Source organism: Anomaloglossus baeobatrachus, chromosome 2 (genome assembly GCF_048569485.1).
Source record: "Anomaloglossus baeobatrachus isolate aAnoBae1 chromosome 2, aAnoBae1.hap1, whole genome shotgun sequence".
NCBI classification, from domain to species: Eukaryota; Metazoa; Chordata; class Amphibia; order Anura; family Aromobatidae; genus Anomaloglossus; species Anomaloglossus baeobatrachus.
The window spans coordinates 24,986,797-25,013,528 of record NC_134354.1 but is presented as its reverse complement, the minus strand read 5'-3'; the positions used below and the strand labels follow the sequence as shown (position 1 = coordinate 25,013,528).

Genomic DNA, 26,732 nt, shown 5'->3' with positions numbered 1-26,732 from the left:
TCCTTTCATGTGTAGGATGGTTGTGCAGTCCCTTCATGTGCAGAAGGGTTGTGCAGTCCCTTCATGTGTAGGATGGTTGTGCAGTCCCTTCATGTGTGGAATGGTTGTGCAGTCCCTTCATGTGCAGAAGGGTTGTGCAGTCCCTTCATGTGTAGGATGCTTGTGCAGTCCCTTCATGTGCAGAAGGGTTGTGCAGTCCCTTCATGTGTAGGATGGTTGTGCAGTCCCTTCATGTGCAGAAGGGTTGTGCAGTCCCTTCATGTGTAGGATGATTGTGCAGTCCCTTCATGTGTAGGATTTTTGTGCAGTCCCTTCATGTGTAGGATGGTTGTGCAGTCCCTTCATGTGTAGGATGGTTGTGCAGTCCCTTCATGTGTAGGATGGTTGTGCAGTCCCTTCATGTGTAGGATGGTTGTGCAGTCCCTTCATGTGTAGAAGGGTTGTGCAGTCCCTTCATGGGTGGAATGGTTGTGCAGTCCTTTCATGTACAGAAGGGTTTTGCAGTCCCTTCATGTGTGGAATGGTTGTGCAGCCCCTTCATGTGCAGAAGGGTTGTGCAGTGCCTTCATGTGTAGGATGGTTGTGCAGTCCTTTCATGTACAGAAGGGTTGTGCAGTCCCTTCATGTGTGGAATGGTTGTGCAGTCCTTTCATGTACAGAAGGGTTGTGCAGTCCCTTCATGTGTGGAATGGTTGTGCAGTCCCTTCATGTGCAGAAGGGTTGTGCAGTCCCTTTATGTGTGGAATGGTTGTGCAGTCCCTTCATGTGCAGAAGGGTTGTGCAGTGCCTTCATGTGTAGGATGGTGGGCTCCAATTACATGTTCTGATCTCGAAATGAGTAAGATTTTTGAGCTAACTTAAAACATTTTACGATTCGCTGACTTGTGATTCGCTGACACCCTATCACTAATTGCAAAAAATTGTTTAGCCAAAGAAGAGTCACCAGATTTCGTGTTGATCAAATATCATATCGCACAGTCTTTCAGGAGAGACTATTGTAGTCTGTACAAAAGAAGAATCGGGAAATGCAAGAGCCATTTTGTGGAGAATCTGGATAGTTAAAGGACGTCACAGTGTCATGCTAGGTGCAGAGACAGACCAAGCGGACAGTGAAAAGAAAGGGAAACCCTGTGTCTAGGGAAGGGGGAGATGGTGACTCCTGATCAAGCCTACTGCTGGTCCCTGGGTTCTGTCACTGACCTAGATAGGTTTTGCACCTACGTGCCAGGTCAGATACCTGACCCTAGGCTAACCCTGATCTGGTTCCTAGGTGGGGAGCGGATGGGATGAGCTCTTTGTCAACCCCACTAGGTGCTAAAGGATACACAGGGATAACAAACAAGGGGAAATGACAATGAACTTATCTCCAGATGACTTGTACCGTCACAGTAAACAGCGTACCAGCAATTCCGACCACGATACGACCTGGTCAGGATCGCTGGTACGTCGCTACAGAGTCGCTAGTGAGTTGTCAAACAGTGTCAGATCTTCCCAACGACGCAGCAACGATACGACGGTCGCTGGGACCCTGTCACATAGCACGATTCAAATCTTGATTAGTAACATAGGCGTGCATCTACATTGCCTTTTCCGCGCCCCCTCTGCTCCGATTGGTGGTTGTAACTGCGTTGTGACTGGGCGGCCTTGCCTTTAGAGAAGGCAACATAATAGCGCATCCAGCCTTCTCCATCCTTGTCCATCCTACAGTCCCGATGCAGAATGGACTGTATTACGATCTGCTGCTACACGTGGTCCGGGACAAGTGAATTCAGCATTCTGAAATGTACTGCGATCTACAAGCCAGAACAAAGGATGGAAGCAGCCAATCCGAACGCAGTAGCGATCACCAATCGGAACAGAGAGGGCGCGGAAAATAGCAAAGATGCACGCCTACGTGAGTCGCGAACGACGTCGTTGGGTAAGGTGTCAAACACATCGATGCATGTGTCGCAGGCGGCAGGGAGCTGCGCTCACCACGCTCGGGTCCGGCGCTGCTGCTGCTGCTGGGTGGCTCGAGCGGTGGGCCGGATCCGGGGACTCGAGCGGCGCTCCTCGCCCGTGAGTGAAAGGGGGGTAGTTCGGTTTGGGGATTTGGTCCGTGACGCCACCCACGGGTTGTGGTGAGGTTGGGCACCAACGCTGCTATTGACGGGGATCCCGGGAGCGATGGTAGGGAGCAGTTGGGATGTTTCTCTCCCCTCCGTGGGTAGGGGGTTGGTGGTCCCGGGGCCCGGTGAGGTGTCGGGGAGGCAGGGTTGGCAAGGTGCAGGGACGCTTGGACTGCGCAGCGCGTTGCCGGATGGCACGGTAGTACTCACTCAGCCACAAATGGATGCAAAGTCTCTGGTAAACCAAACGGCTGGATGGACGGGTCCCGCAGTCGGCTGCTGTGGTTTCTCCCGGACGGTTGGTGGTGGCTGCCTTTCCCTGCACCTTTGTGTATGTTCGGTCCCGATGGCTAACCGCCGGTAACCCGCTCCCCAGCGTGCATATGTGCCGGAGGAGCCCTTTTGCCCGCAGGCTCTGGCCCTTGGAACTCTAGCTGTGGCGGTAGCTGTATTTCCTTTTGCTGGTTGGACGGTTGCCTTTAATCGGGTCTTGGCTGTTAGGAAACCCCTGGGGTTCCGCTCACTGACGGATTTTACCTATTTAACGGCGACTCCAAGCCTGGTCGGGGTCCGCAGGCCCTAGCGGTTTGTGCTGGCTTCACTTCGCTCCCTGGTTCGGTACCGGCGGGCCACCGCCCGTCCCCGGTCCTACGGTTCCGCGTTGATCTGCCTCTCCTGCAGACGGCCACCACCATCTGCCAACCTTGCTCTGGGTGCCCGGGCCACGTACCCGGACACAGTCAGTTTGCTCCTCTACTACCACTTTACTCCGCACTCTTCTACTTCCCTAACTGATCTGCCTTCCTTTTCCCGCCTCCAGGACTGTGAACTCCTCAGTGGGTTGGGCCAACCGCCTGGCTCCACCCCACCTGGTGTGGACATCAGCCCTTGGAGGGAGGCAACAAGGATTTTGTGTCTGGCTGATGTGCCTTTCTCGGGGTGGGGGTGTATGTTGTAGTACCTGTGATGACCTGGCTAGTCCAGGGCGCCACACATGCTGCCCTGCGGGAGCCCGACGACCAAAAAATTAACCAGAACAGTGTGTAATGTTCAGCGATTTCACAGCAGTGGTCAGGTCGCTGCTTTGTGTCACACACAGCGAGATTGCTGATGAGGTCACTGGTACGTTACAAAATCTGTGACTCAGCAGCGATCTTGCTATGTGAGAAGTACCCCTCAGGGAGAGGAACTGCAACAACCACCAAGATTCTCCAGATGTATGCAAGCAGACTGCTTGCATTGAAGACTTCTAAAAGAACTATCACCAGCACCGAGTAATAGGAAGGGAAGGTATTTAAAGACACAAGGGAAGTGTTGATGAAAAGCAGCTCACAGGCTGAGGAACTCTGCAGGGTCCTAAAGGAAAAGGGATGAAAACCAAGCAGAAATAAAAGAAGGACAGGGAGCAGTTTGCGTAGCCAAACACTGTGACCTTCTATAGCAGGACACCACAGACTGTCTGTCACCCGTGACACATAGCCGGGCAATGAAGACAAAGGCATAAAGTACTGAAGAGACTTTACACATAGTGTGTGAAAGCACAACAGTGTAGCGTAGACCTATTAGTGTGGGGAAAAAGGAATAATGTTATTCTTGGTTTTCAGGGAAGTTGAAGGTTTTGGAGTACTTTCTGTTAGCCACCAAGTGAATTTCCTCTAAATATTTGGCAAATCTGGTGAATTTGATTTTTAAAAGATTCACTATTGCCTATTTTGATCTAATTCTGGAGTTACTAGAAGTGCTCAGGTAGGAAGATGCTGCTCAGACTGCTGTCCATCCTTTCTATCTGATGTACACTGACAAAAAAAGGGTAACAATGTTTTGAATCTTTAACTTTCAGGCTCCATATCTCACCAATCACTACAGTATCATGTGCGAGGCTAAATTCATTTTATAGATAATCATCTTGGCTATCTCATACATAAATACAGCTATTTAGCATACGATTAGTTATGCAGATTCTTGTCATGTCGCTGCATTGTTACTGTTTTGCTCTTTCTTCCTGTATACTACAAATTACAACCTGTCCTCACATTTCCCTAATAGCTCAGTGTGTTAGTAGGTTAATTCCAAAGCAAAATGTCATTGGTTCGAATTGAGAAGTAAGCATCAAGAAGATTTCCCAAGAAAGGAGAAACGGCATCATCCAGCTCATCGATAGAGGTCTCTCTCTGCCAAGAAAATTGAGAAACTGCATCATGTGAGGCCACGACAACCAGAAGAATAAGAAATGAAGTCCAAAAGCCAAGAGGTGACGTCCAGGCAAAATGTCGGGGTTAACAAGTCGCTCATCACAAGGTCTATCAGTTCTGGTGACTCTCGGCAGTGGAGGCGGCTCGTCTATTTCATAATAAAGAGATCACAGACGTCCATGCCAACACTGGAGCGACGCACGTTACAGAAGTCTGGAATGGAGGCCTGAAAAAAGGTGAAGAAGACTCAATTTCAATTTTGTCATAAGAAGCGTCGGCTCGAGTTTACGAAGAACGAAAAGTGGAAGATTGGAAACGGGGGATCTTGAGTGATGGGACAAAAGTCAATAGACGGCTCGGATGGGGGCAAATGGGTCTGGAAGAAACATGGGAAATAGGGCTAACGGATCGAGAAACTGAAGGAACTGTCATGTTTGGTAAAAGAAGCCTGATGATATGGGGTTGTTTCACAGATAAAGGCACTGGATACCATTGGATATTTGACCAGGATGGATGGTGGTCTCAATGGTGAGCTACATCTGAGTATCATACAGTAAAAGATGAGTTAGTTCAACAATTGAGTACCATGGGTATGCAAAGGACGACATAGTTCTACCCGAAGCATATGTCGAGATTGGGGAAGAAATGGTTCAATGACAATGAAGTAGAGGAGCTGCATTGTCCTCACAGTCCCCAGACCTCAACCCAAGCTAACACTTGTGAGTAAAGTTGAATAAAAACATGTATACATACGCGTGAGTCCACCAGTATACACGAAGACTGGGAACATGTAGAAGAGACCTGGGCTCAGATTTCGTAGAGACATGCTTGTGATTTAGAGCATGCCCAGAAGGATTCAGTGTTGAAAGCCTAAGATGGATTTACAAAATACCAACAAAGTAAAATTTAGATATTTTTTTTTGGAGCAAAACAGTAACCTAACAAGAATCTGTATAACTAATCATATACTAAATAGCTGCAGGTCACATTTATGTATGAGATAGCTAAGATGATTGTCTATAAAATGAAGGTAGCCTCAAGCTGTAGTGAATGGTTAGATATGGAACCTGGAAGTCAAAAGTTCAAAACATTGTTACCCTTTTGCTCATCAGTGTAATACTAGAGATACCATAGATACTGAGGTAAGAAAATGCTGCTCACATTGCTGTCCTCCCTGTCTAGCTGATCGCATACTGAAGATACCAGGGATCGCATATTGAAGATACGAGGGAAGTGGCGTTAAGAAGAGGCTGCTCACACTTCTGTCCACCATGTCTATGTGATGTAATACTGGATGATACAAGGGGTACTGAAGTAAGACAAGTCTGTTCATCCTGCTGTTCATCCTGTCTTCCTTATTTCTTGTTAGGGATGCTGAGATAAAAAGAGACTGCTCACACTGCTTTCTACCCTGTCTATCTATCTAATACTAGAGATACCTGGGGTGGCGATGTAAGAGGAGGCGCTCTTTTCTTTCCACCCTGTCTATCTGATTTAATATTGGAGATACCAGCGGTGCTGAGGTAATAAGAGGCCACTCATACTGCTGTCCATCTAATCTACAGGTCGAAATTACTATTATTGTTAACAGTTAAGAAAGCTGAAGATGAAATGATCTCTAAAAGGCATAAAGTTAAAATGACACATTTCCTTTGTATTTTAAGCAAAAACATGTTTTTATTTTCATCTTTTACAGTTTTAAATGAACAAAATAGGAGAATGGGCTGAAGATAAAAAAAAAAGAGGATGGCTTCAAGGTTAATGATCCTAAACACACATCAAAATCCACAATAGATGGTCTCAAAAGATGCCAGCTAAAGGTTTTACAATGGCCCTCCCAGTCCCCTGATCTAAACATCATTGAAAATCTACAGCTAGACCTCAAAAGAGCAGTGCATGCAAGACGAGCCAGGAATCTCAAAGAACTGGAAGACGTCTCCAAGGAAGAGCATTTCATGCAAGACAAGCCAGGAATCTCACAGAACTGGAAGACATCTTCAAGGAAGAGCAGTGCATGCAAGACAAGCCAGGAATCTCACAGAACTGGAAGACATCTTCAAGGAAGAGCAGTGCATGCAAGACAAGCCAGGAATCTCACAGAACTGGAAGAATGCAAGACGAGCCAGGAATCTCACAAAACTGAAAGACATTTCCAAGGAAGAGCAGTGCAGGCAATATGAGCCAAGAATCTCACAGAACTGGAAGACGTCTTGTCGTGATTCACTTATGGCTCTGTATTGTGTCCTAGGTGTTTTATTGTTGTCTGTATTCTCCGAGTTCAGGCTCGGTGGGAGGGGCCTATTCAATCGTGCCTCGTTCCGGGGGATCACGCTTACCTTGGAGCTGTTTCACCCAGAACGCCGCCAGTAATAGTTCCTGCTCTGCAGTGTACGCTTCTGGTTTTTGTGAGTTGTTCTGATCATGTCCCATTACCTTGCATCCCATTCCCTGACCTCTGTCCCTCCCATATTGTCTGTACTCCCTGTCTCCTGACCCTCGACCCGTTTTGTGACCCAGGCCCCGCTCTTTCCTCTGTACCTTTGTGTCCTCTCGGCTTCTGACCACAGCTTGTTCTCTCAGCACGGCTCTGCTCCCCTTCTGTACCTGGCGCTATATCCTGACTTACCGACCACCGGCTTGCACATGACCTTGGCTTCTCTTGCTCCTCTGTACTGATGTGACCTCCTGGCTTCTGACACTTGGCTTGATCGACTCTGCAGCCCGTCCCCACCTTGGTACTAATGACCCCTATCGGTAAAGCTCCCCACTACACCTAGGACCTCTACACCATTCCAGTGTACCTGTTCCCCCTGGTAGTGAGTGTTACATTGTGCCCCATTACAACCTAGGAACTCTACACCATTCCAGTGTCACTGTGCCCGGTAGTTGTGAATGTTACAGGCTGCAAGGAAGAGCAGTGCATGCAAGACGAACCAGGAATCTTACAGATCTGTAAGACGTCTCCAAGGAAGAGTAGTGCATGCAAGACGAACCAGGATTCTCACAAAACTAGAAGACGTCTCCAAGGAAGAGCAGTGCATGCAATACGAGCCAAGAATCTCACAGAAGTGGAAGACGTCTCCAAGGAAGAGCAGTGCAGGCAAGATGAGCCAGGAATCTCACAGAAATGGAAGACATCCCCAAGGAAGAGCCGTACAAGCAAGAGGAGCCAGGAATCTCACAGAACTGGAAGACATCTCCAAGGAAGAGCAGTGCAGGCAAGATGAGCCAGGAATCTCTCAGAACTGGAAGACGTCTTCATGGAAGAATGGATGAAGATCCCCCAAACAAGAATTGAAAGACTCTTGGCTGCTACAAAAAGCATTTACAAGCTGTGATACTTGCCAAAAGGGTGCTACTAGGTACTAACCATGCAGGGTCCCCAAACTTTTGAATCAGCCAATTTCCTTTTTTGTTATTTTAAACAAAGATGAAAATATATATTTTTTTGCCTAAAATACAAAGGAAATGTGTCATCTCCAACCTTATGCCTTTTTAGAGAACATTTCATCTTCTACTTGCTTAAGTGTTCACAATCAGGGTATGTACCCACGATCAGGACCAGCTGCATCCTAGATACGGCAGGTCCTGACCTGCGGGACCGTGAGTCTCCTCTGCAGTAGACCGAAGCTGCTTGGGCCCACAATCAAGACTCGGGCAGTTGTGGTCTCACTTCTCTACTCTCTCTGCGGAAGATACCTATGCAACAGGAATTTTAGACTTTTGTTTTATGCCAGCAAATGAGCATATTAAATAGGTCAACAACTCCCCAACTTCTACCAGAGAGTATGTTATGTGACAAAACTCCCCAACTTCTACCAGAGAGTATGATATGTGACAAAACTCCTCAACTTCTACCGGAGAGTATGTTATGTGACAAAACTCCCCAACTTCTACCGGAGAGTATGTTATGTGACAAAACTCCCCAACTTCTACCGGAGAGTATGTTATGTGACAAAACTTCCCAACTTCTACCGGAGAGTATATTATGTGACAAAACTCCCCAACTTCTGCCGGAGAGTATGTTCTGTGACAAAACTCCCCAACTTCTGCCGGAGAGTATGTTATGAGACAAAACTCCCCAACTTCTGCCGGAGAGTATGTTATGTGAAAAAACTCCCCAACTTCTGCCGGAGAGTATGTTATGTGACAAAACTTCCCAACTTCTACCGGAGAGTATGTTATGTGACAAAACTCCCCAACTTCTGCCGGAGAGTATGTTATGTGACAAAACTCCCCAACTTCTGCCGGAGAGTATGTTATGTGACAAAACTCCCCAACGTCTGCCGGAGAGTATGTTATGTGACAAACTCCCCAACTTCTGCCGGAGAGTATGTTATGTGACAAAACTTCCCAACTTCTACCGGAGAGTATGTTATGTGACAAAACTGCCCAACTTCTGCCGGAGAGTATGTTATGTGACAAAACTCCCCAACTTCTGCCGGAGAGTATGTTATGTGACAAAACTCCCCAACTTCTGCCGGAGAGTATGTTATGTGACAAAACTCCCCAACTTCTACCGGAGAGTATGTTATGTGACAAAACTCCCCAACTTCTGCCGGAGAGTATGTTATATGACAAAACTCCCCAACTTCTACCAGAGAGTATGTTATGTGACAAAACTCCCCAACTTCTACCGGAGAGTATGTTATGTGACAAAACTCCCCAACTTCTACCAGAGAGTATGTTATGTGACAAAACTTCCCAACTTCTACCGGAGAGTATGTTATGTGACAAAACTCCCCAACTTCTACCAGAGAGTATGTTATGTGACAAAACTCCCCAACTTCTACCAGAGAGTATGTTATGTGACAAAACTTCCCAACTTCTGCCGGAGAATATGTTATGTGACATGTACTAAGTTTCAAGATCTTTTTGGACTTTCATACAATGCATAGATTTACTTGAAAATTCCAAATATTTTAAAAATTAAATTTAGTAACCTATTTGCAGAGTTTCGGAGGAGGCGTTCCGATGAGCCAACACCCTACAGGTGACGTTGGTGTTACTTGTCACCGTCATTGTAAAATCGCTTGAGATGTTGAATGTTTTTGAGGTTTTCCTAATTTCACACGATGTGTTAGGATCCAAATTACAGACAACAGACTTTGTTCCTTTGTTGTCAGAAACCGTCCATAACATCCCGTGAGGTTGTGGAAAACCGTTTCCAGATGAGCAGTGAAGGTTCACAATGGATTCCACCTTCTGTTCTTGAATACTCCCATTGCTGATCTCAGGAATAGTATAATTAGCTGAAAACGTAAAGCCGAAGAGACGGTAAAATAAGACTGAGAAAAAGTCAATAATCAACACAACATATTTCTCTAATTGAGGCTTGACTTAAATCTTCTGGGACCCCGGCCCACAAAAATTTACAAACTGACAAATGACATATTCTCTATATACTATAGTTTACATTTTATATATTCTATGTTTGCTTATGCCTTGGAACTTACAGAGTGCTGCTATATCCTTTTGTTTGTACACCATATATAGCAGCTCCCCTATATACTACACAACACACAGTCAATGGCATTAGGCCACGTGACTGCTATGGGGCCTGTGATCTGGGGGGCCCACAGATGCCTGCACCAGCTGAATGTGCTTCCGAGTGCCTGCATCCAGCTGAAATTAATTGCCGCACAGAGACCCATTGAGTCCTTCCACTGCAAATATGCCAATTAAGGAAATGTATATCCACTACTCGCCTTGCCCACCTCTCAGCACTGAAGCCACTGCTGAGAGATGGGCACGATTATGGGCGTGTGGAGCAGTGAATATTCATTCTCTGTAATAGCAGCACACAGGAGAGTTGACAGATCCTCTATATACTACACCATACAGGAGAACTGACAGATCCTCTATATACTACACCACACAGGAGAGCTAACAGATCCTCTATATACTACACCACACAGGAGAGCTGACAGATCCTCTATATACTACACCACACAGGAGAGCTGACACATCCTCTATATACTACACCACACAGGAGAGCTGACAGATCCTCTATATACTACACCACACAGGAGAGCTGACAGATCCTCTATATACTACACCACACAGGAGAGCTGACAGATCCTCTATATACTACACCACACAGGAGAGCTGACAGATCCTCTATATACTACACCACACAGGAGAACTGACACATCCTCTCTATACTACACCACACAGGAGAGCTGACAGATTCTCTATATACTACACCACACAGGAGAGCTGACAGATCCTCTATATACTACACCACACAGGACACATCCGCTATGTCCTACACCACATGGGACAGTTGCTTAGTATACTATAAGATTCCAGCCTATATAACCTATTGTTTTATTTTATTATTATTAATATTACCCAGTATGTTGAGCTGTAATTCCTTATGATGAAGCATTTCTATTGACAGACTTTTTATACGGACACGACAGTTGTAAGAACCTTCATCCTCCATGGTGATGTTATACATCTTTAGGTCTCCATTTGGCATGAACTCTATCAAACGGTTTTCGTAGCTCCCGGCGATATAATTGTATTTCCTTATTCCCGAGAATAATTCGGCCACTACATCCATTTCTGAGTCATCTTTCCTTGCCTTTTCCCAGCTAATAATTAAGACTTTTTTTGAATTGTTCTGATGTTGATAAAAATCGCACTTTAGTTCTGCCATCCCAGACACATATGCGGTGATTTCATCTATTGGCGCTGCTTGGCCTGTAATGACAAAAAATCCAAAATGATAATAAACTGAACGCAACTTAAAATATTGCATACATTATTTAGATATGTCCCTAACCAAACATCTGTTAATTGGTCTCCTATCATTCTAATGGACCAATGTATGACATCCTACTGGCTTTGTCCTTTTCTCAAATGCAGTCAACAAGAATGATACCATGGTATTAGGTTGAAACAAGGACCCTCAGATTTTTCAGGATATGTGCTACATAGCTGTCACCAGTCTTAACATTCACTGGACTCTTTCATTTTTTTAGATACAATCCTCATGAATTAGGGGCTATCTGTGGTCAAAAATGGGGCAGAGGTTACACTGGGTATTCACGGGGCATTCCTAGGTGAGGTTGGTGGTGGGACTTCAAAATCTCTATGCAACTATCCTTTTTTTATTGTGATAATTATGTCATTCTTCAGGGTACATTAGTCATATGAATATGCAAAACACACAGCCTTTAATGTCAAAACCGCTGGCAACAAAAGTGAGAACACCTCTAAGTGTGAACATTTTGTGTGGCCACCATTATTTTCCACCACGGCCTTAACTCTCTTGGGAATGAAGTTCACTAGAGCTTCACAGCAGCCGCTGGATCCTCCATGACGACAACACAAATCTGATGGATGTTAGGGACCTTGCACTCCTCCACCTTCCATTTCAGAAGGGCCAAAGATGCTCCATAGGGTTTAGGTCTGAAGATGCTTGGCCAGTCCAGCACCTTTACCACAGTTTCTTTATCAGGGAAGTGGTGGTCTTGGAGGTGTTTGGGGTTGTTATCATGTTGGAATATGAAGGGAGGGGATCATGCTCTGCTTCATTATGTCACAGGACATGTTGGTGACTCGCCCACCCCAGGGCTTTGGGACACCCGGTGTCGGGCCGGACTAGTCCTGGGGTAGTTAGTGGTGGCGGGGCCCAACTCCGTGACCCTTGCGGGGTCAACTAATATGGCAGTGGTGGGGATGGTAATCGATAATAGAGTTTGTAGGTTATTCGTGACGCCACCTGTGGAATGCGGCTATAGAGCCGCCGCTGCTGGATGGGACCTCTGAGGCTGATGGAATGGCAGCTATGGTGGTTCTGCTCCCCACAGGTGGAGCGGTACCCGGGGCAACCGTTGGTGCTTATTTAAGTCTATGGTAGTGTTGTAGTTGGTGCAGTGCAGGCGAAATAATGGAGGCAACACCAGGGGGTGCAGTTTCAAGATGTTTACTCACAGTTCCAGGGCTGCAGCACACTGGTACCTTTGGATTGCTGGGATCCACTGCCAGGGACCTCCGCCGATCCCGGGTAATTTGGGGAGTAAAAGCCGGTGCACCCTTCTGTTGTGTCTCTTCCCTCAGCTGTCTTCAAAGCCTTGACTTTTCTGGATAAACCTGTCTTGGCCTCCACTATAGGTTCTGGACAAGAAGGCTTGCCTGGCTGGAACTGTGCCCTCTTCCCAGGGGTTCTACAGTGGGATGTGGCCCTGGGTGCTTGCAACCACCCTGGGCCTCGGTGTTCACTTTTGGAAATGACTTCTCTTCCTCCAGTTTCTAGGGACCGTCCCCTGTATGCAGCCTGATCCCTCCACCCGATGACTTAGTGGAACAGGCCACAATCTTGAAAGCCTTTCAGTGGCCGTGGAATCCTTTCTGTAGTTCACTGCTGTGGTGTCACCTGGGCCTAGCTGGGCCCCAGGGTCTCCACCAGGAAGCTTCACTTTCTCTTGCTGTTCTGAGGTTTCAACCTCTCTCTCTCTTTCTCTTTCACTCCTCTCCTCTCTCAGACTATCTGCCTCACTCCTTCAACCAACTACTCCTCACTGCACTTGAACTTCCTGAATCTGCTCTGCTCTACCCTGCTGTTGGCTCCTCCCACCTCCCCAGTTGCTAGGCCTCACCCTATGGGAGAAGGGATGGGTCTTACGGCCCCCCAGCATGCAGCATGGGGGGTAGCTGCCACTATCCCCGGTCCCAAAATATGCCTAACAATGGGTGTAGTGTGAATTTGCCTGTGGACCGGCGTTTACTCCTTTCCTTACCCAGAATGGGACATCACACCTCTGGCTGAGGTGCAATGTCTCTGTGGTGACGGAAGCGTCAGGGGCGCCACACTCCCCCACAGCGAATCCCAGCACGTCCGCGGGCTGAAACAAGAAGACAGTGGAAGAAACTGCAAAGTTTTTATATGCATAAAATAATAACATTTTTAAAACATTACATCCCTTTATGGGAGGCGCATTTTCTTGAATGTTACTAACTTTTAAATAATAAAACTTTAGAGTCTTTGGCTTTGCCACCAGAATTCTGGTAGGGGGCACAACTGGTGCAACATATATACAGGGGGATATTAACCACGCATAGTCCAGTGGCCCAAATGTCTTTTCAACTTTTTAACCAACAAACTTTTTAAGGAACGAACCAGCCACTAAGTCCAGTGGCCTGGTTAAACATGACACATATATTAACAGTGGACCACATTCTAGTCTAGTGGCCCGGTAAACATAAACAAGGGGTGACATCTTCGCAAAGAACATGAGGGCAAGATTTCAGGAAGGGTGTCATCTTCAAAAAGAACAATAGGGTGGGGCAATTAAGAGGAAAGTCTTCAAGACATGACGAGGGACAGACAGGGGCTATATACAGTTCTGTATCTTCTTACTTTTTTACATCTCAGTTCTGGAGTCCCGATACGGCAGGGCCCTGGGCAGCATGTAGGCCATGGAGATCCTGGTCTGCGTCTCCTGAGTGTTAGTGGCAGGCCTGCTGCAAGGTGCTGTGGCCTGGGCTTGAGCGGGGCCGCTTGCTGAAGTGGGGCTGCTGGCTGTACGGCGCCATTCTGGCTCCTCCAGGGCTGCTTCTTCTCTCAGTATATGCACACCTAGAGCGTACCAGCCCCGGTTCCCCATCAGCCGGGTATATTCAACCAGGTCGCCGGGCTGGACGTTGTGCCCTGGGTGGCCTCTGGTTAGGTGCTCCTCGATGTCTCGGCAGGAGACAAATACATCTTTGCCTAGGCCGGGCTCCCTGATGAAGCCCCAGCCCTCCGCCAGTCGGAAGTCAATTACTTGGCCCTTTCTTACTGGGCCCTGGGATCCTTTGCGGGCCTGCCGGATACGTGCTTTGGAGGCCAGGTTGGACGCCTCCACTGTCCTCCGCTTCTCCTCCCGGAGTTCCCGCTCCCACTGGAATTGCTCCAGTTGCCGACTGCAGGCCAGGTGGGCGGCTAGCGGGGTTGCGGCGGGGAGTATTAGTAGGGGCAGTCTCCCGTCTCGGACTGGCACGGCGTCCCAGTTCAGCCCTGGCGAGGACATTCCAGGCAAGCCGGTGGGAGGGCTCGGCAGGGGGCCCACTAGGTGCTCGGGGCCCGCGCTGCTAGGGGAATCATCCTCGCTGTCGGGGTCTGCTGCGCTCTCTCCGGCCTCGGAGCTGTCAGCGGGGGTCTCCTGCAGGCCTGCAGGGGGGCTTGGAGATGGCACCTCGCAGTACCAGAGGCTTGGGCAGGTAGGGGCAACATGCGGCTTACCCGGGTTTAGTACTGCGGCCTGTTCTCAGTGGCCCACGACCTCGGGTGCCACCCGGTCTTCTTTGGCACTCGCCCCTCCATCTCTGCCTTCCACTCGCCGTTCCACCTCCTCTTGCAGGGAGCTCAACCTCTGGGTGAGGAGCTCCACTTCTTTCCGGAGGAAGGTCAATTCTGGGTCCATTTCCTTGGTCCCTGGGGTGCTTTGCTGTGGCTTCTCTGCCATGCTGCTCGCCTGGGGATTGCTCGCTGCTGAACTGCTCGAGTGCTCGACCACGCCACTCAGCTGCACCCTTTCCCCAACTGGAGGCGGGACCGGGGGCTGCACCAGCGCCTGGCGCCAGACTGGCACCCAGCTTACGGCCGACACTACTCCGCCTAGGATCCAGTGCATTTTGGCAGTCTTCTGGTCTGGCATTTGTAATCACTTTGCCAGCCGTTCAGCTTCTTCATGCGCCATTTCTTTTTTCTCCGCTCTGCATAGCGGGCTTAGCTTCGCGCTCTTCTGCAAGACCAAGGGGCGGGGCCTATTTTTTGCGCTCTTTCTTCAGGCACGCCCCGCTTCTTCCCGCACTCAGCAGTCTCAATGGCGGCAGTTTTTACAGTATTACAGTCTTTAAGCACAATTCTTCAAGGCGCACAGTACCCGGTGGATCCGGGCACGATATCCTGTTCGTGACGTCAAGGTTGACTCGCCCACCCCAGAGCTTTGGGACACCCGGTGTTGGGTCGGACTAGTCCGGGGGTAGTCAGTGGTGACGGGGCCCAACTCCGTGACCCTGGCGGGGTCAACTAATATGGCAGTGGTGGGGATGGTAATCGATAATAGAGTTTGTAAGTTATTCGTGACGCCACCTGTGGAATGCGGCTATGGAGCCGCCGCTGCTGGATGGGACCTCCGGGGCTGATGGAATGGCAGCTATGGTGGTTCTGCTCCCCACAGGTGGAGCGGTACCCTGGGGCAACCGTTGGTGCTTATTTAAGTCTATGGTAGTGTTGTAGTTGGTGCAGTGTAGGCGAAATAATGGAGGCAACACCAGGGGGTGCAGTTTCAAGATGTTTACTCACAGTTCCAGGGCTGCAGTACACTGGTACCTTTGGATTGCTGGGATGCACTGTCAGGAACCTCCGCCGATCCCGGGTAATTTGGGGAGTAAAAGCCGGTGCACCCTTCTGTTGTGTCTCTTCCCTCAGCTGTCTTCAAAGCCTTGACTTTTCTGGATAAACCTGTCTTGGCCTCCACTATAGGTTCTGGACAAGAAGGCTTGCCTGGCTGGAACTGTGCCCTCTTCCCAGGGGTTCTACAGTGGGATGTGGCCCTGGGCGCTTGCAACCACCCTGGGCCTCGGTGTTCACTTTTGGAAATGACTTCTCTTCCTCCAGTTTCTAGGGAATGTCCCTGTCCCTGTCCCTGCCCTGTCCAGGATTTCCAGTTTTCTTCTTAAGGATCTTGCCCTTTGTTAACATGGAGATTTCTGTTCTGTTGCCCTACTTCCTGTTCATCTGTTTAAAAGCCCGCCCCTAAGCTTAGTCTAGTTGCCAGAGTATACGGCTTCCTGTGTACTCCTGCCCTGCTGCTCTCATCTCCTGATTGCTGTTTGGATCCTGTGGAAACACCCGACACCGGCTCTGGACTTCACCTGGTCTCATCAAGTTGTGCTCGGACTCCGTTTGCCGTCTCTGGTCGGCATTTCTGCCCGGTTCCTTCCGTTTCATATCCACCATAGGACTCACATCACGTACGGACATTTTTTGGACTATATCTGTTGCCCTTTCGTGTCCCGGCTGCTGCGTATTTAGGCCTTCTGGGGTGATTGCCAGACAGCCCCTGTATAGGGGTTCGCTCCTGGTGGTCTCCCTGGGGGAGTCCGGTGCGCGGTCCCGGGAATTCCCCTTTGCTCCGAACCCGGCAGGTGTTTACTGTGTTTATGTTCTACTGTGTATATTCTGTTCTGTGTACATATTGTGGTTACATATTATAAAACGTCTTTTCACCAAGCACCCGTCTCTGGTTGTCATTGCCCTAACGCAATCGAAATCCTCAGTGCATACAATAGTATTACAGTCCCCTGTATGCAGCCTGATCCCTCCAGTGGAACAGGCCACAAGCTTGAAAGCCTTTCAGTGGCCCTGGAATCCTTTCTGTAGTTCACTGCTGTGGTGTCACCTGGGTCTAGCCGGGCCCCAGGGTCTCCACCAGGAAGCTTCACTTTCTCTTGCTGTTCTGAGGTTTCACCCTCTCTCTCTTTCACTCCTCTCCTCTCTCAGACTATCTGCCTCACTCCTTCAACCAACTACTCCTCACTGCACTTGAACTTCCTGAATCTGCTCTACCCTGCTGTTGGCTCCTCCCACCTCCCCAGTTGCTTGTCCCTACCCTATGGGAGAAGGGATGGGTCTTACGGCCCCCCAGAATGCAGCATGGGGGGTAGCTGCCACTATCCCCGGTTCCAAAATATGCCTAACAATGGGTGTAGTGTGAATTTGCCTGTGGACTGGCGTTTACTCCTTTCCTTACCCAGAATGGGACATCACACCTCTGGCTGAGGTGCAATGTCTCTGTGGCGACGGAAGCCTCAGGGGCGCCACATTGGCATTCATGGTTCCCTCAATGAACTGTAGCTCCCACAGCCGGCAGCACTCATGCAGCCCCAATCCATGACCCTCCACCATCATGCCTTACTGTAGGCAGGACACACTTGTCTTTGTCCCCCTCCCTGGTTGCCGCCACACACGCTTGACACCATCTGAACCAAATAAGTTTATCTTGGTCTCTTCAGACTCCAGGACATGGTTCCAGTAATCCATGCCCTTCATCTGCTTTTTTTCAGCAAACTGTGTTTTTTCTTGAGCATCATCTTTAGAAGAAGCTTCCTTCTGGGATGATAGCCATGGAAACAAATATGATGCAGTGTGTGGCGTATAGTCTAAGCATTGACAGGTGGACTCCCCACACCTGTAACCTCTGCAGTGTGCAGTGTATGGTCTGAGCACTGACAGGCGGACCCCCCCACCCCTGTAACCTCCGCAGCATTGCTGGCTGCACTTATACATCTATTCTGAAGAGACGACCTCTGGATATGGCGCTGAGCACGTGCACTCAGCTTCTGTGGTCGACCATGGCGAGGTCTGCTCTGAGTGGATCCTCTCTTGTTATACTGCTGTATGGGCTTGGCCACCATGCTGCAGATCAGTGTCAGGGTGTTGGCAATCTTCTCATAGCCGCAGCCATCTTTATGTAGAGCAACAATTCCTCAGAGAATTCTTTGCCATGAGGAGCCATGTTGATCTTCCAGTGATCAGTATGAGAGTGTGAGACCAATAATACCGAATGTAACACACCTGCCCCCATTCACACACCTGAGACCTTCTAAGATTAATGAGTCACATGACACCAGGAAGGGAACATGGCTAATTGGGCACAGTTTAGAAATTCTCACTTAGGGGTGTACTCACTTTTGTTGCCAGCGGTTTAGACATTAATGGCTGTGTGCTGAGTTATTTAGAGGAGACACCAAAGTTACACTGTTATACAAGATGCACACTGACACTGTACATTGTATCACAGGGTCAGATCTGGTCGGCGGCCTCTGTCAAGCTGATAATCGGTCATGCTCCAGGAATATGAGCATTAGAGGGAATCTGTCAGCAGGTTTTTGCCCCGTCCCCCCCCCCCCGTCTGAGAGCAGTGTAATATGGAGATAGAGACCCTGATTCCAGTGATGTGTCACTTACTGAGCTGTCTGCTGCTATTTTGATAACATTACTGTTTTCTCTTTTGCAGTTCTGGCAGTTATTTGAATGTGGAGCTCTAAAACCCCACCCCCACCACAGAAAGCTGCCAATCAGTGATGGAGAGTTCTAAAGAGCTCATGAATAGGCTGGACTACCTGCAGCATGTCTCTATTGATAATCTCCTGCTGATTAAACAGTTATTTTATCAAAACTACTCTAAGCAGCCCAGTAAATGACACATCGCTGAATTCAGTATCTCTGCCCCTATATTATGCTGTTCTCAGATTTGGTGGCAAAAACCTGGTGACAGATTCCCTTTAAATGGTTTTTCTCATGTTCTGTTTCTAGCAACACTCTATTGTCTCTCATCTTCCTGTTCTTTGGATGATTGACAGTTCAGACCATCGGCATTGTCACGTCCTGACTTGACATGTGTCCTCTATAATGCTAGAAGCACAGGCCACATCAGAGAAGCACAGTCAAAATGAAGCTGGGGAGATTCAGTGATCTGGCCAGCTTCAGAACAACGCTTACAAGCTCTGAAGCAAAGAGCTTGTAAGCTCTGCTCTCCTTGTTTAGAAAGCCTGCCCCCTCTGATAAATTCTAGAAGAGGCAATGAGCATCAAGCTATGAAGTTAAAAAAACCTCCATTTTTGAGAATGGGAACAATTTTTAACACCAATATATTGAAAAATTGCTTATTTTTGCAATCGCTTTGTAATTTTCCACAGTTAATAAACTTGGAATGACCCCTTTAATTTAGCAGGTGGTCAGAAAAGGGATAAAGAAAACAGTCAGACACATTTTTTAAGACTCAAAAGTTGCCCAAAATGAATTCTCTAATTAACCCGTACATAACCAGTAAACCGATATAGATGGCACTGTACTTACATGGTGAGGTGACAATGTACAATACCAACACTGCGATCCGTGGCACCATGTTGGAGTATATCTGTAACGAGAGTCAATATTTTATTAGAATTGATCGAACGATAAACTTTATCTCTATGCAAAAGTTACAGTGCCTACAAGTAGTATTCACCCCCTGCAGATTTAGCAGGCTTACACATTCGGAATTAACTTGGCATTGTGACATTTGGACAGTAGATCAGCCTGGAAGTGTGAAATGCAGCAAAAAAGAATGTTTTCTTTTTTTTTTTTTTTTTTTTTTTTTTTTAAATTGTGAAAAGTTTATTCAGAGGGTCATTTATTATTCAACCCCTCAAACCACCAGAATTCTGTTTGGTTCCCCTAAAGTATTAAGAAGTATTTCAGGCACAAAGAACAATGAGCTTCACATGTTTGGATTAATTATCTCTTTTTCCAGCCTTTTCTGACTAATTAAGACCCTCCCCAAACTTGTGAACAGCACTCATACTTGGTGAACATGGGAAAGACAAAGGAGCATTCCAAGGCCATCAGAGACAAGATCGTGGAGGGTCACAAGGCTGGCAAGGGGTACAAAACCCTTTCCAAGGAGTTGGGCCTACCTGTCTCCACTGTTGGGAGCATCATCCGGAAGTGGAAGGCTTATGGAACTACTGTTAGCCTTCCACGGCCTGGACAGCCTTTGAAAGTTTCCACCCGTGCTGAGGCCAGGCATGTCCGAAGAGTCAAGGCTAACCCAAGGACAACAAGGAAGGAGCTCCGGGAAGATGTCATGGCAGTGGGGACATTGGTTTCAGTCAATACCATAAGTAACGTACTCCACCGCAATGGTCTCCGTTCCAGACGAGCCCGTAAGGTACCTTTACTTTCAAAGCGTCATGTCAAGGCTCGTCTACAGTTTGCTCATGATCACTTGGAGGACTCTGAGACAGACTGGTTCAAGGTTCTCTGGTCTGATGAGACCAAGATCGAGATCTTTGGTGCCAACGACACACGTGACGTTTGGAGACTGGATGGCACTGCATACGACCCCAAGAATACCATCCCTACAGTCAAGCATGGTGGTGGCAGCATCATGCTGTGGGGCTGTTTCTCAGCCAAGGGGCCTGGCCATCTGGTCCGCATCCATGGGAAGATGGATAGCACGGCCTACCTGGAGATTTTGGCCAAGAACCTCCGCTCCTCCATCAAGGATCTTAAGATGGGTCGTCATTTCATCTTCCAACAAGACAACGACCCAAAGCACACAGCCAAGAAAACCAAGGCCTGGTTCAAGAGGGAAAAAATCAAGGTGTTGCAGTGGCCTAGTCAGTCTCCTGACCTTAACCCAATTGAAAACTTGTGGAAGGAGCTCAAGATTAAAGTCCACATGAGACACCCAAAGAACCTAGATAACTTGGAGAAGATCTGCATGGAGGAGTGGGCCAAGATAACTCCAGAGACCTGTGCCGGCCTGATCAGGTCTTATAAAAGACGATTATTAGCTGTAATTGCAAACAAGGGTTATTCCACAAAATATTAAACCTAGGGGATGAATAATAATTGACCCACACTTTTATGTTGAAAATTTATTAAAATTTAACTGAGCAACATAACTTGTTGGTTTGTAAGATTTATGCATCTGTTAATAAATCCTGCTCTTGTTTGAAGTTTGCAGGCTCTAACTTATTTGCATCTTATCAAACCTGCTAAATCTGCAGGGGGTTGAATACTACTTGTAGGCACTGTACATATAAGAAAATGGGGTCTAATAGAAAAGTCAACATTGGGCCTACCCTTTCTGCCGCGAGGTGCGGGATAACATTTTTTTGGTGAGATATCCTTAAAGATTTGTCAGAAATGAAGCAAAATAATATTGGGCTCCTCTGCTTTTCTCTTATCCGCCTCACAGTGTAGACTTCACGCTGCAGCTGCATCCCCCTCCTCTCCCTCCTCTTTCTTTCCTCTGCTCAATTCAGTGTCTTCAGTTACGGAAGTTTCCAAAATATTTGAAGACAACCTGCGAACTGAGAAAAAGGAAGTAGAGAAAACTGGAAGTGAGGAAGACGCTAAGTTCCTCTTTACATATAATATTTGGGCTTCCAAAATGAATTAATTGTTTTTTCCCTAAATGAAAGTTCTTAAAAATGACATCTCCGCACTGCTGCTGAGATAATGGACCTGTCATGTCGTCTCATCCAGCAACCATTTATTCCTTTCCCCAATAAAAAAAAAAAGCAACACCAGACTTGTGGCTTGTGACTCTACAATGTGGAAGAATCGAAATCGAATCTCCTTTGAGGCAATGGATAATGGGGGAAATGCGCAAAGGTTATGATGATGTGAAGGGGCTTTACAGGGTGGGAATGACAATACCACAAGGCCTTGTAATTCTGTTTTACTCAGATTATTAATCAGTTACATATAATATTCCAGTCACGGTGTAACTGTAGGATTGCGAGGGACAGGGGGGCTCCTTTACTGTACCTTCCGCTATGCGACCCTAGGCTATCGCTAACTTCCAGATTACCCCTAATGGTGGAGATGCGGGAGTCCCATGCCTTACTATTCTCCTGACCAGAAGTAAACTGCCCCCCAATCACCAGGAAAGGAAGGGGCAGGAGTGTGATGGCAACACAGATAAAGTGTCATGGACAATGTCATGAACAGCCGGGGGAGTCACTCACTGTTAACTAATTTGTCACAGACAGGCTACTCTCTAGTGCCCCTCTTGTCGGCAGGCCACTTTTGGTACTGCAGGACAATGAAAAAAATGAGGCTGCTGAGCTAATAATGCCAAATATTGGAGGTCTCAGAGCAAGGGTAAATGTATATATCACCGATTCCCGCTGATGAAATATATATAAATACCTCGGTACCCTTAATGATAGCACCCCAATAATTCTATGCAATAATAATTACACTGCCACCACCCAACTTTTTGGGATAGCTGGGAACTCGTTTCAGATAGCGGAAAGCGTTTCGGACGGGTTTGAGTTCGTATATAGAACAGGAGGAAACGAACTATTAAATTTTATATATTTAATCCGGAAATAGGCAATGTGTAAAAAAATATACAAGAATTTACAAAAGGGAACAATGCAAATACAGTATAGACAGTTACATAAAAATAAAAGGTGTAAACATGAAACTTACTAAACTCATGCCATAGATGTGACGTCCGAATTTAAGGAGGGAAGGTCTCCAAGAGAAGAAGATGGTAGAAAGACGGCCAGCATCACCACTTACTGATGCCTTCCAATACTGACTCCCCCCAGCAATGAGCTAATTGCTCTTATGCCCTCAGGTAACCCCCCTCTCTGTGACCTCATTTTACGGTCTCTTGTGGGCTGTGCCAAGATTGTCACAAAGTTCTTTAATTTCTAGCTTTTCACATATCTTTGCCCTTGGGCCACACAGGTGAAAGATATTAGCGTCACATTTTATATCTCGATTTTACATTTACATAGATACCAAACACAACGCATCTAGCATGATTTTTCTGGCCAATACTCATTTGTCGCGCTACCAGCAATCTCCAAGTTAAGCTAAATGGTGCGCTGGGTTCAGCGCTCCACAGGGATTCCGGCAATATGCTTTTAATTTTTCTAGCATTAACGTAGCGCTTAAAAACTGTTTTAGAAGTTTTCCCTCCAACAGAACAAAGAAATGTCTTTTCTATGCATCCTTTGGCTGTAGCTCTACCGTCACCCAAGTCATAAATACCTAAACTTTCAGGCTGATCAGATAATCATCATGACGATCTGTGGCTGATGGTGGGGTGGGGGTGAGAACCCTTCAAGAGTTTTACATGACAGACTATGCATAGATTGAACAGGGACTCCTAGGCTGACCCTAAGACTATGGCCCCTGCGCTGTCTCTTACCTCAAAGGTAGGCTTGATGGTGGCCAGATTCAAGCCCCCAGCGTGGCCCTGTCTCCTGTCCAAGCCCTGATACCACCCCCCCCCTGGGAGTGGGCCAGAAACCCAGTAACCACAACCCCACCAATAGGCACAGACAAGGGTAAACAAAAACTAGTGCACACTGCACTCAAACACAAAGGAGGGACAGTATGTGAACTGGGGGAGTAAAGCAAAAGGGGTGGGACATAAATGCACAACTGGAGGACTCACACATCACACAAAAGCGTAACTTGTAGATCACCATAGAACTGGATAACCACAGGAAGCAGAAGCTATATCCGGCACTCAGCCCCAGAATCCAAAACCTTATAAAGGGTGAAGGCAGCTGAGGATGCAAATCAGTAGCCTGAGCTTCCAGCAGATGACCACAAGCCAGCAGGAATTAACTGCTGTACTAGAGAGCAGTGAAGCCAGACCCAGCGATCTCCATGACAGGCTGTGCAACTAAGGGATCCTAGGCTGCCTGTCGGACTCTGCAGTGTGAACAGACGCTGCTATGACACCCAGTGAGTGCAACACTGAACACAGTACAACATAAAGACAGACAGGTAAAATAGAAATCCAAACTCACTGCAAAATCACAGGAACAAACAGTAAAAAAAATAAAGGAGAAAAGCAAGAGCAGTAAGGCAGCAATAAAAGGACAACAAGGGTTAACACCACAAATGATCACAGCAATAATGCACTCCAACAACCAGGAAAGAGAAGCTATACTTGGCATTAAAGCAAGCATCTAGCCATATATAGGAGGGAAGTGAATATGACTGGCTCTCCCACAGCATGTGATCGCATGTGATCAAAGAGACTAACAAGCAGCACAACAGAGATTAACTCCTGCTAGCCTGACTATGAATTACAAGTCTGTGGCTCAATGCCAAAGTCCGCCTGCGCTGATCACAGACATCAGAGAAATTGGAAGGCAGAGTGTAAGGGGTACTTTGCACACTATGACATCGCAAGCCAATGCTTGCGATGCCTAGCACGATAGTCCCCGCCCCCGTTGCAGCTGCGATATCATGTGATAGCTGCTGTAGTGAACATTATCGCTACGGCAGCTTCACATGGACTTACCTACCCTGCGACGTCGCTCTGGCCGGCGACCCGCCTCCTTCCTAAGGGGGCGGGTCATGCGGCGTCACAGCGACGTCACACGGCAGGTGGCCAATAGAAGCGGAGGGGCGGAGATGAGCGGGACGTAAACATCCCGCCCACCTCCTTCCTCCCGCATTGCCGGCGTGAGCCGCAGGACACAGGTAGGAGATGTTCCTCGCTCCTGCGGCTTCATACACAGCGATGTGTGCTGCCGCAGGAACGAAGAACAACATCATAACATCGGTCCTTCCGAAATTATGGAAATGACCGACCCTACACCGATGATACGATTTCGACGCTTTTGCGTTCGTTAATCGTATAAAAAACGATTTACACACTACGATATCGACAGCGACGCCGAATGTGCGTCACTTTCGATTTGACCCCACCGACATCGCAGCTGCGATGTCGTAGTGTGCAAAGTACCCCTAAGAATCTGTAATCTCCACAGATCCTGATTTTTGGGACTGATTAAAAACTTTTGTCCAGGTGGAGACCTTGCCCCTTTCCAAATAAAAACATAAATAACCACAGTTTTCACATTTGTGAATTTCCTGAAGAAGGAGAGGGATCTTTCCGAAACGTGTAGAAAAATAAATCACTATTGATGTACTCCTTGATATTTGTGGATATTGCTTAGTATATTGTATGGAAAAGTATAGTGTTCTTCAAAACTTCAACTCATCAACAAGCTGTCGTACAAAAGGTCAATGGATAAATAAAAATGTTATGGCTCATGGTCAAATGAGTAAAACAGAAAATTATCCAGTCATGAAGGGAATTAAAATGCTTAAATCTGGACTTTCAGTAATAGAAATGGTCCTTTTAACTTGTTTACGCCTCATCTTATAGTAATAGGATAACAACCAAGGTATCAGTGTAAGGTCAGAGGTCATAGAACGCCCGTCAGACGCAGAGACACATATATTGATCATACATCACATGACCTGAAATTACATTTTATTTTTAAATGCTCTTCACATTAAACTTCTTACACAATGAATATTAAAAGTCCCTGAATAAAAACTAAAAACAAACACGTCTCAGAAATTATCTATAATCTTCTCATATTAGTCATCAAATATTTTTGTGATTGTTTGCAGCAATTATGTGATAAGTCAGACACAACATAAGACAAACACTACAAAAAAAAAGGCCTAAATTGTGTGGTTCCTCTGTAAATCATCCTAGAAATTGGTGAATAAATTAACAGTTGGCTGTTACCACTTAGGGGCGTGGTGCTAAATCCTAATATTATCCAATCAGCTGAGTGTTATCAAGTGGGGCATGTTCCTACACTCTATTATCCAATCAGCTGGTTGTTATCATGTGGAGCATGTTCCTACACTCTATTATCCAATCAGCTGGGTACTATCACTTGGGACCATGCTACTACACTCTATTATCCAATCAGCTGGGTACTACCACTTGGGACCATGCTCCTACACTCTATTATCCAATCAGCTGGGTACTACCACTTGGGGCCAGTTCCTACACTCTATTATCCAATCAGTTAGGCGTTATCACGTGGGGGCGTGGTGCTAAATTCTAATATTATCCAATCAGCTGAGTGTTATCAAGTGGGGTATGTTCCTACACTCTATTATCCAATCATCTGGTCGTTATCATGTGGGGCGTGTTCCTACACTCTATTATCCAATCATCTGGTCGTTATCATGTGGGGCGTGTTCCTACACTCTATTATCCAATCATCTGGTCGTTATCATGTGGGGCGTGTTCCTACACTCTATTATCGAATCAGCTGGGTACTATCACTTGGGAGCGTGCTTCTACACTCTATTATCCAATCATCTGATTGTTATTACATGGGGGCGTTCACCTATCTAAAGTCGGGATATGAGCTGGTAGTCCCGGGCGAGGAATTAACTCCAGTAGGTGCCCCAGCCCCACCATACAGGAAAAGTGTTGTGCTCCCGGCTGGGTGTGTGGATAGCTGCTTTGCTCTTCATACCCTTCCAGAGGCTGCATGATGCCGCTATTTTTGGGCAGGCCAGGACCGGATCATGGAGGCAATGGAGGCAGATAGTTCTTTTTAAACAACAAATCTTTACTATACAGTCTCTGGTTAACAATTATATTCAAGACGAAGCGGGTGCACTTCTTATCGGACATTTCTTTTACACAGAGTACCAGTAATCACAATTCCTCCAAATTCACCTCAGTGGTTACTATCCTGGTTGGTCCCAGAGCTTCTGCCACCACCTAGGATAGCATAACCGAATGGCACGAGAAAGTCATTCTTGTCTATCCAGGAATCCGTGTCCTCCCAGCCACAGGGAGTAACGACGCAAATCAGATCTGTCGCACAGGACCATATATTTATTTTGCATCTAACATCATTCCAGCCCATAACCTCTCAGCTGTGAGCTCTCCTGGGCTGCTACTAAGCGTCCATCTCTAGACCCTACCCACAAGAGTCACATTCGGCCTCTTTACCAGTCTTAGTTTAGTTGCTGATCTGTGTTCTGGGTTAGGCTATGTTCACACGCTACATTTTTTTTCTGAGTGCATCTTGACTGCATCTTTTTCCTGTGGTCTCAGAAATTGCAGTTTGTGGCCCA

General features: G+C 47.1%; 1 protein-coding gene across 1 annotated transcript in view; it reads right to left on the bottom strand.

The window, feature by feature from the left end:
* The window catches only part of CD86 (CD86 molecule), a 68,173-nt gene that overhangs the window by 20,454 nt on the left and 20,987 nt on the right, over positions 1 to 26,732 (bottom strand). The window contains exons 3-5 of the mRNA XM_075332855.1: positions 19,158 to 19,218; positions 10,655 to 11,008; positions 9,244 to 9,552 (exon numbers count right to left, since the gene is read on the bottom strand). Of these exons, the coding sequence (XP_075188970.1) occupies positions 9,244 to 9,552; positions 10,655 to 11,008; positions 19,158 to 19,206 (712 nt within the window). The 5' untranslated portion in view covers positions 19,207 to 19,218. The remainder of the gene's footprint in view (positions 1 to 9,243; positions 9,553 to 10,654; positions 11,009 to 19,157; positions 19,219 to 26,732) is intronic.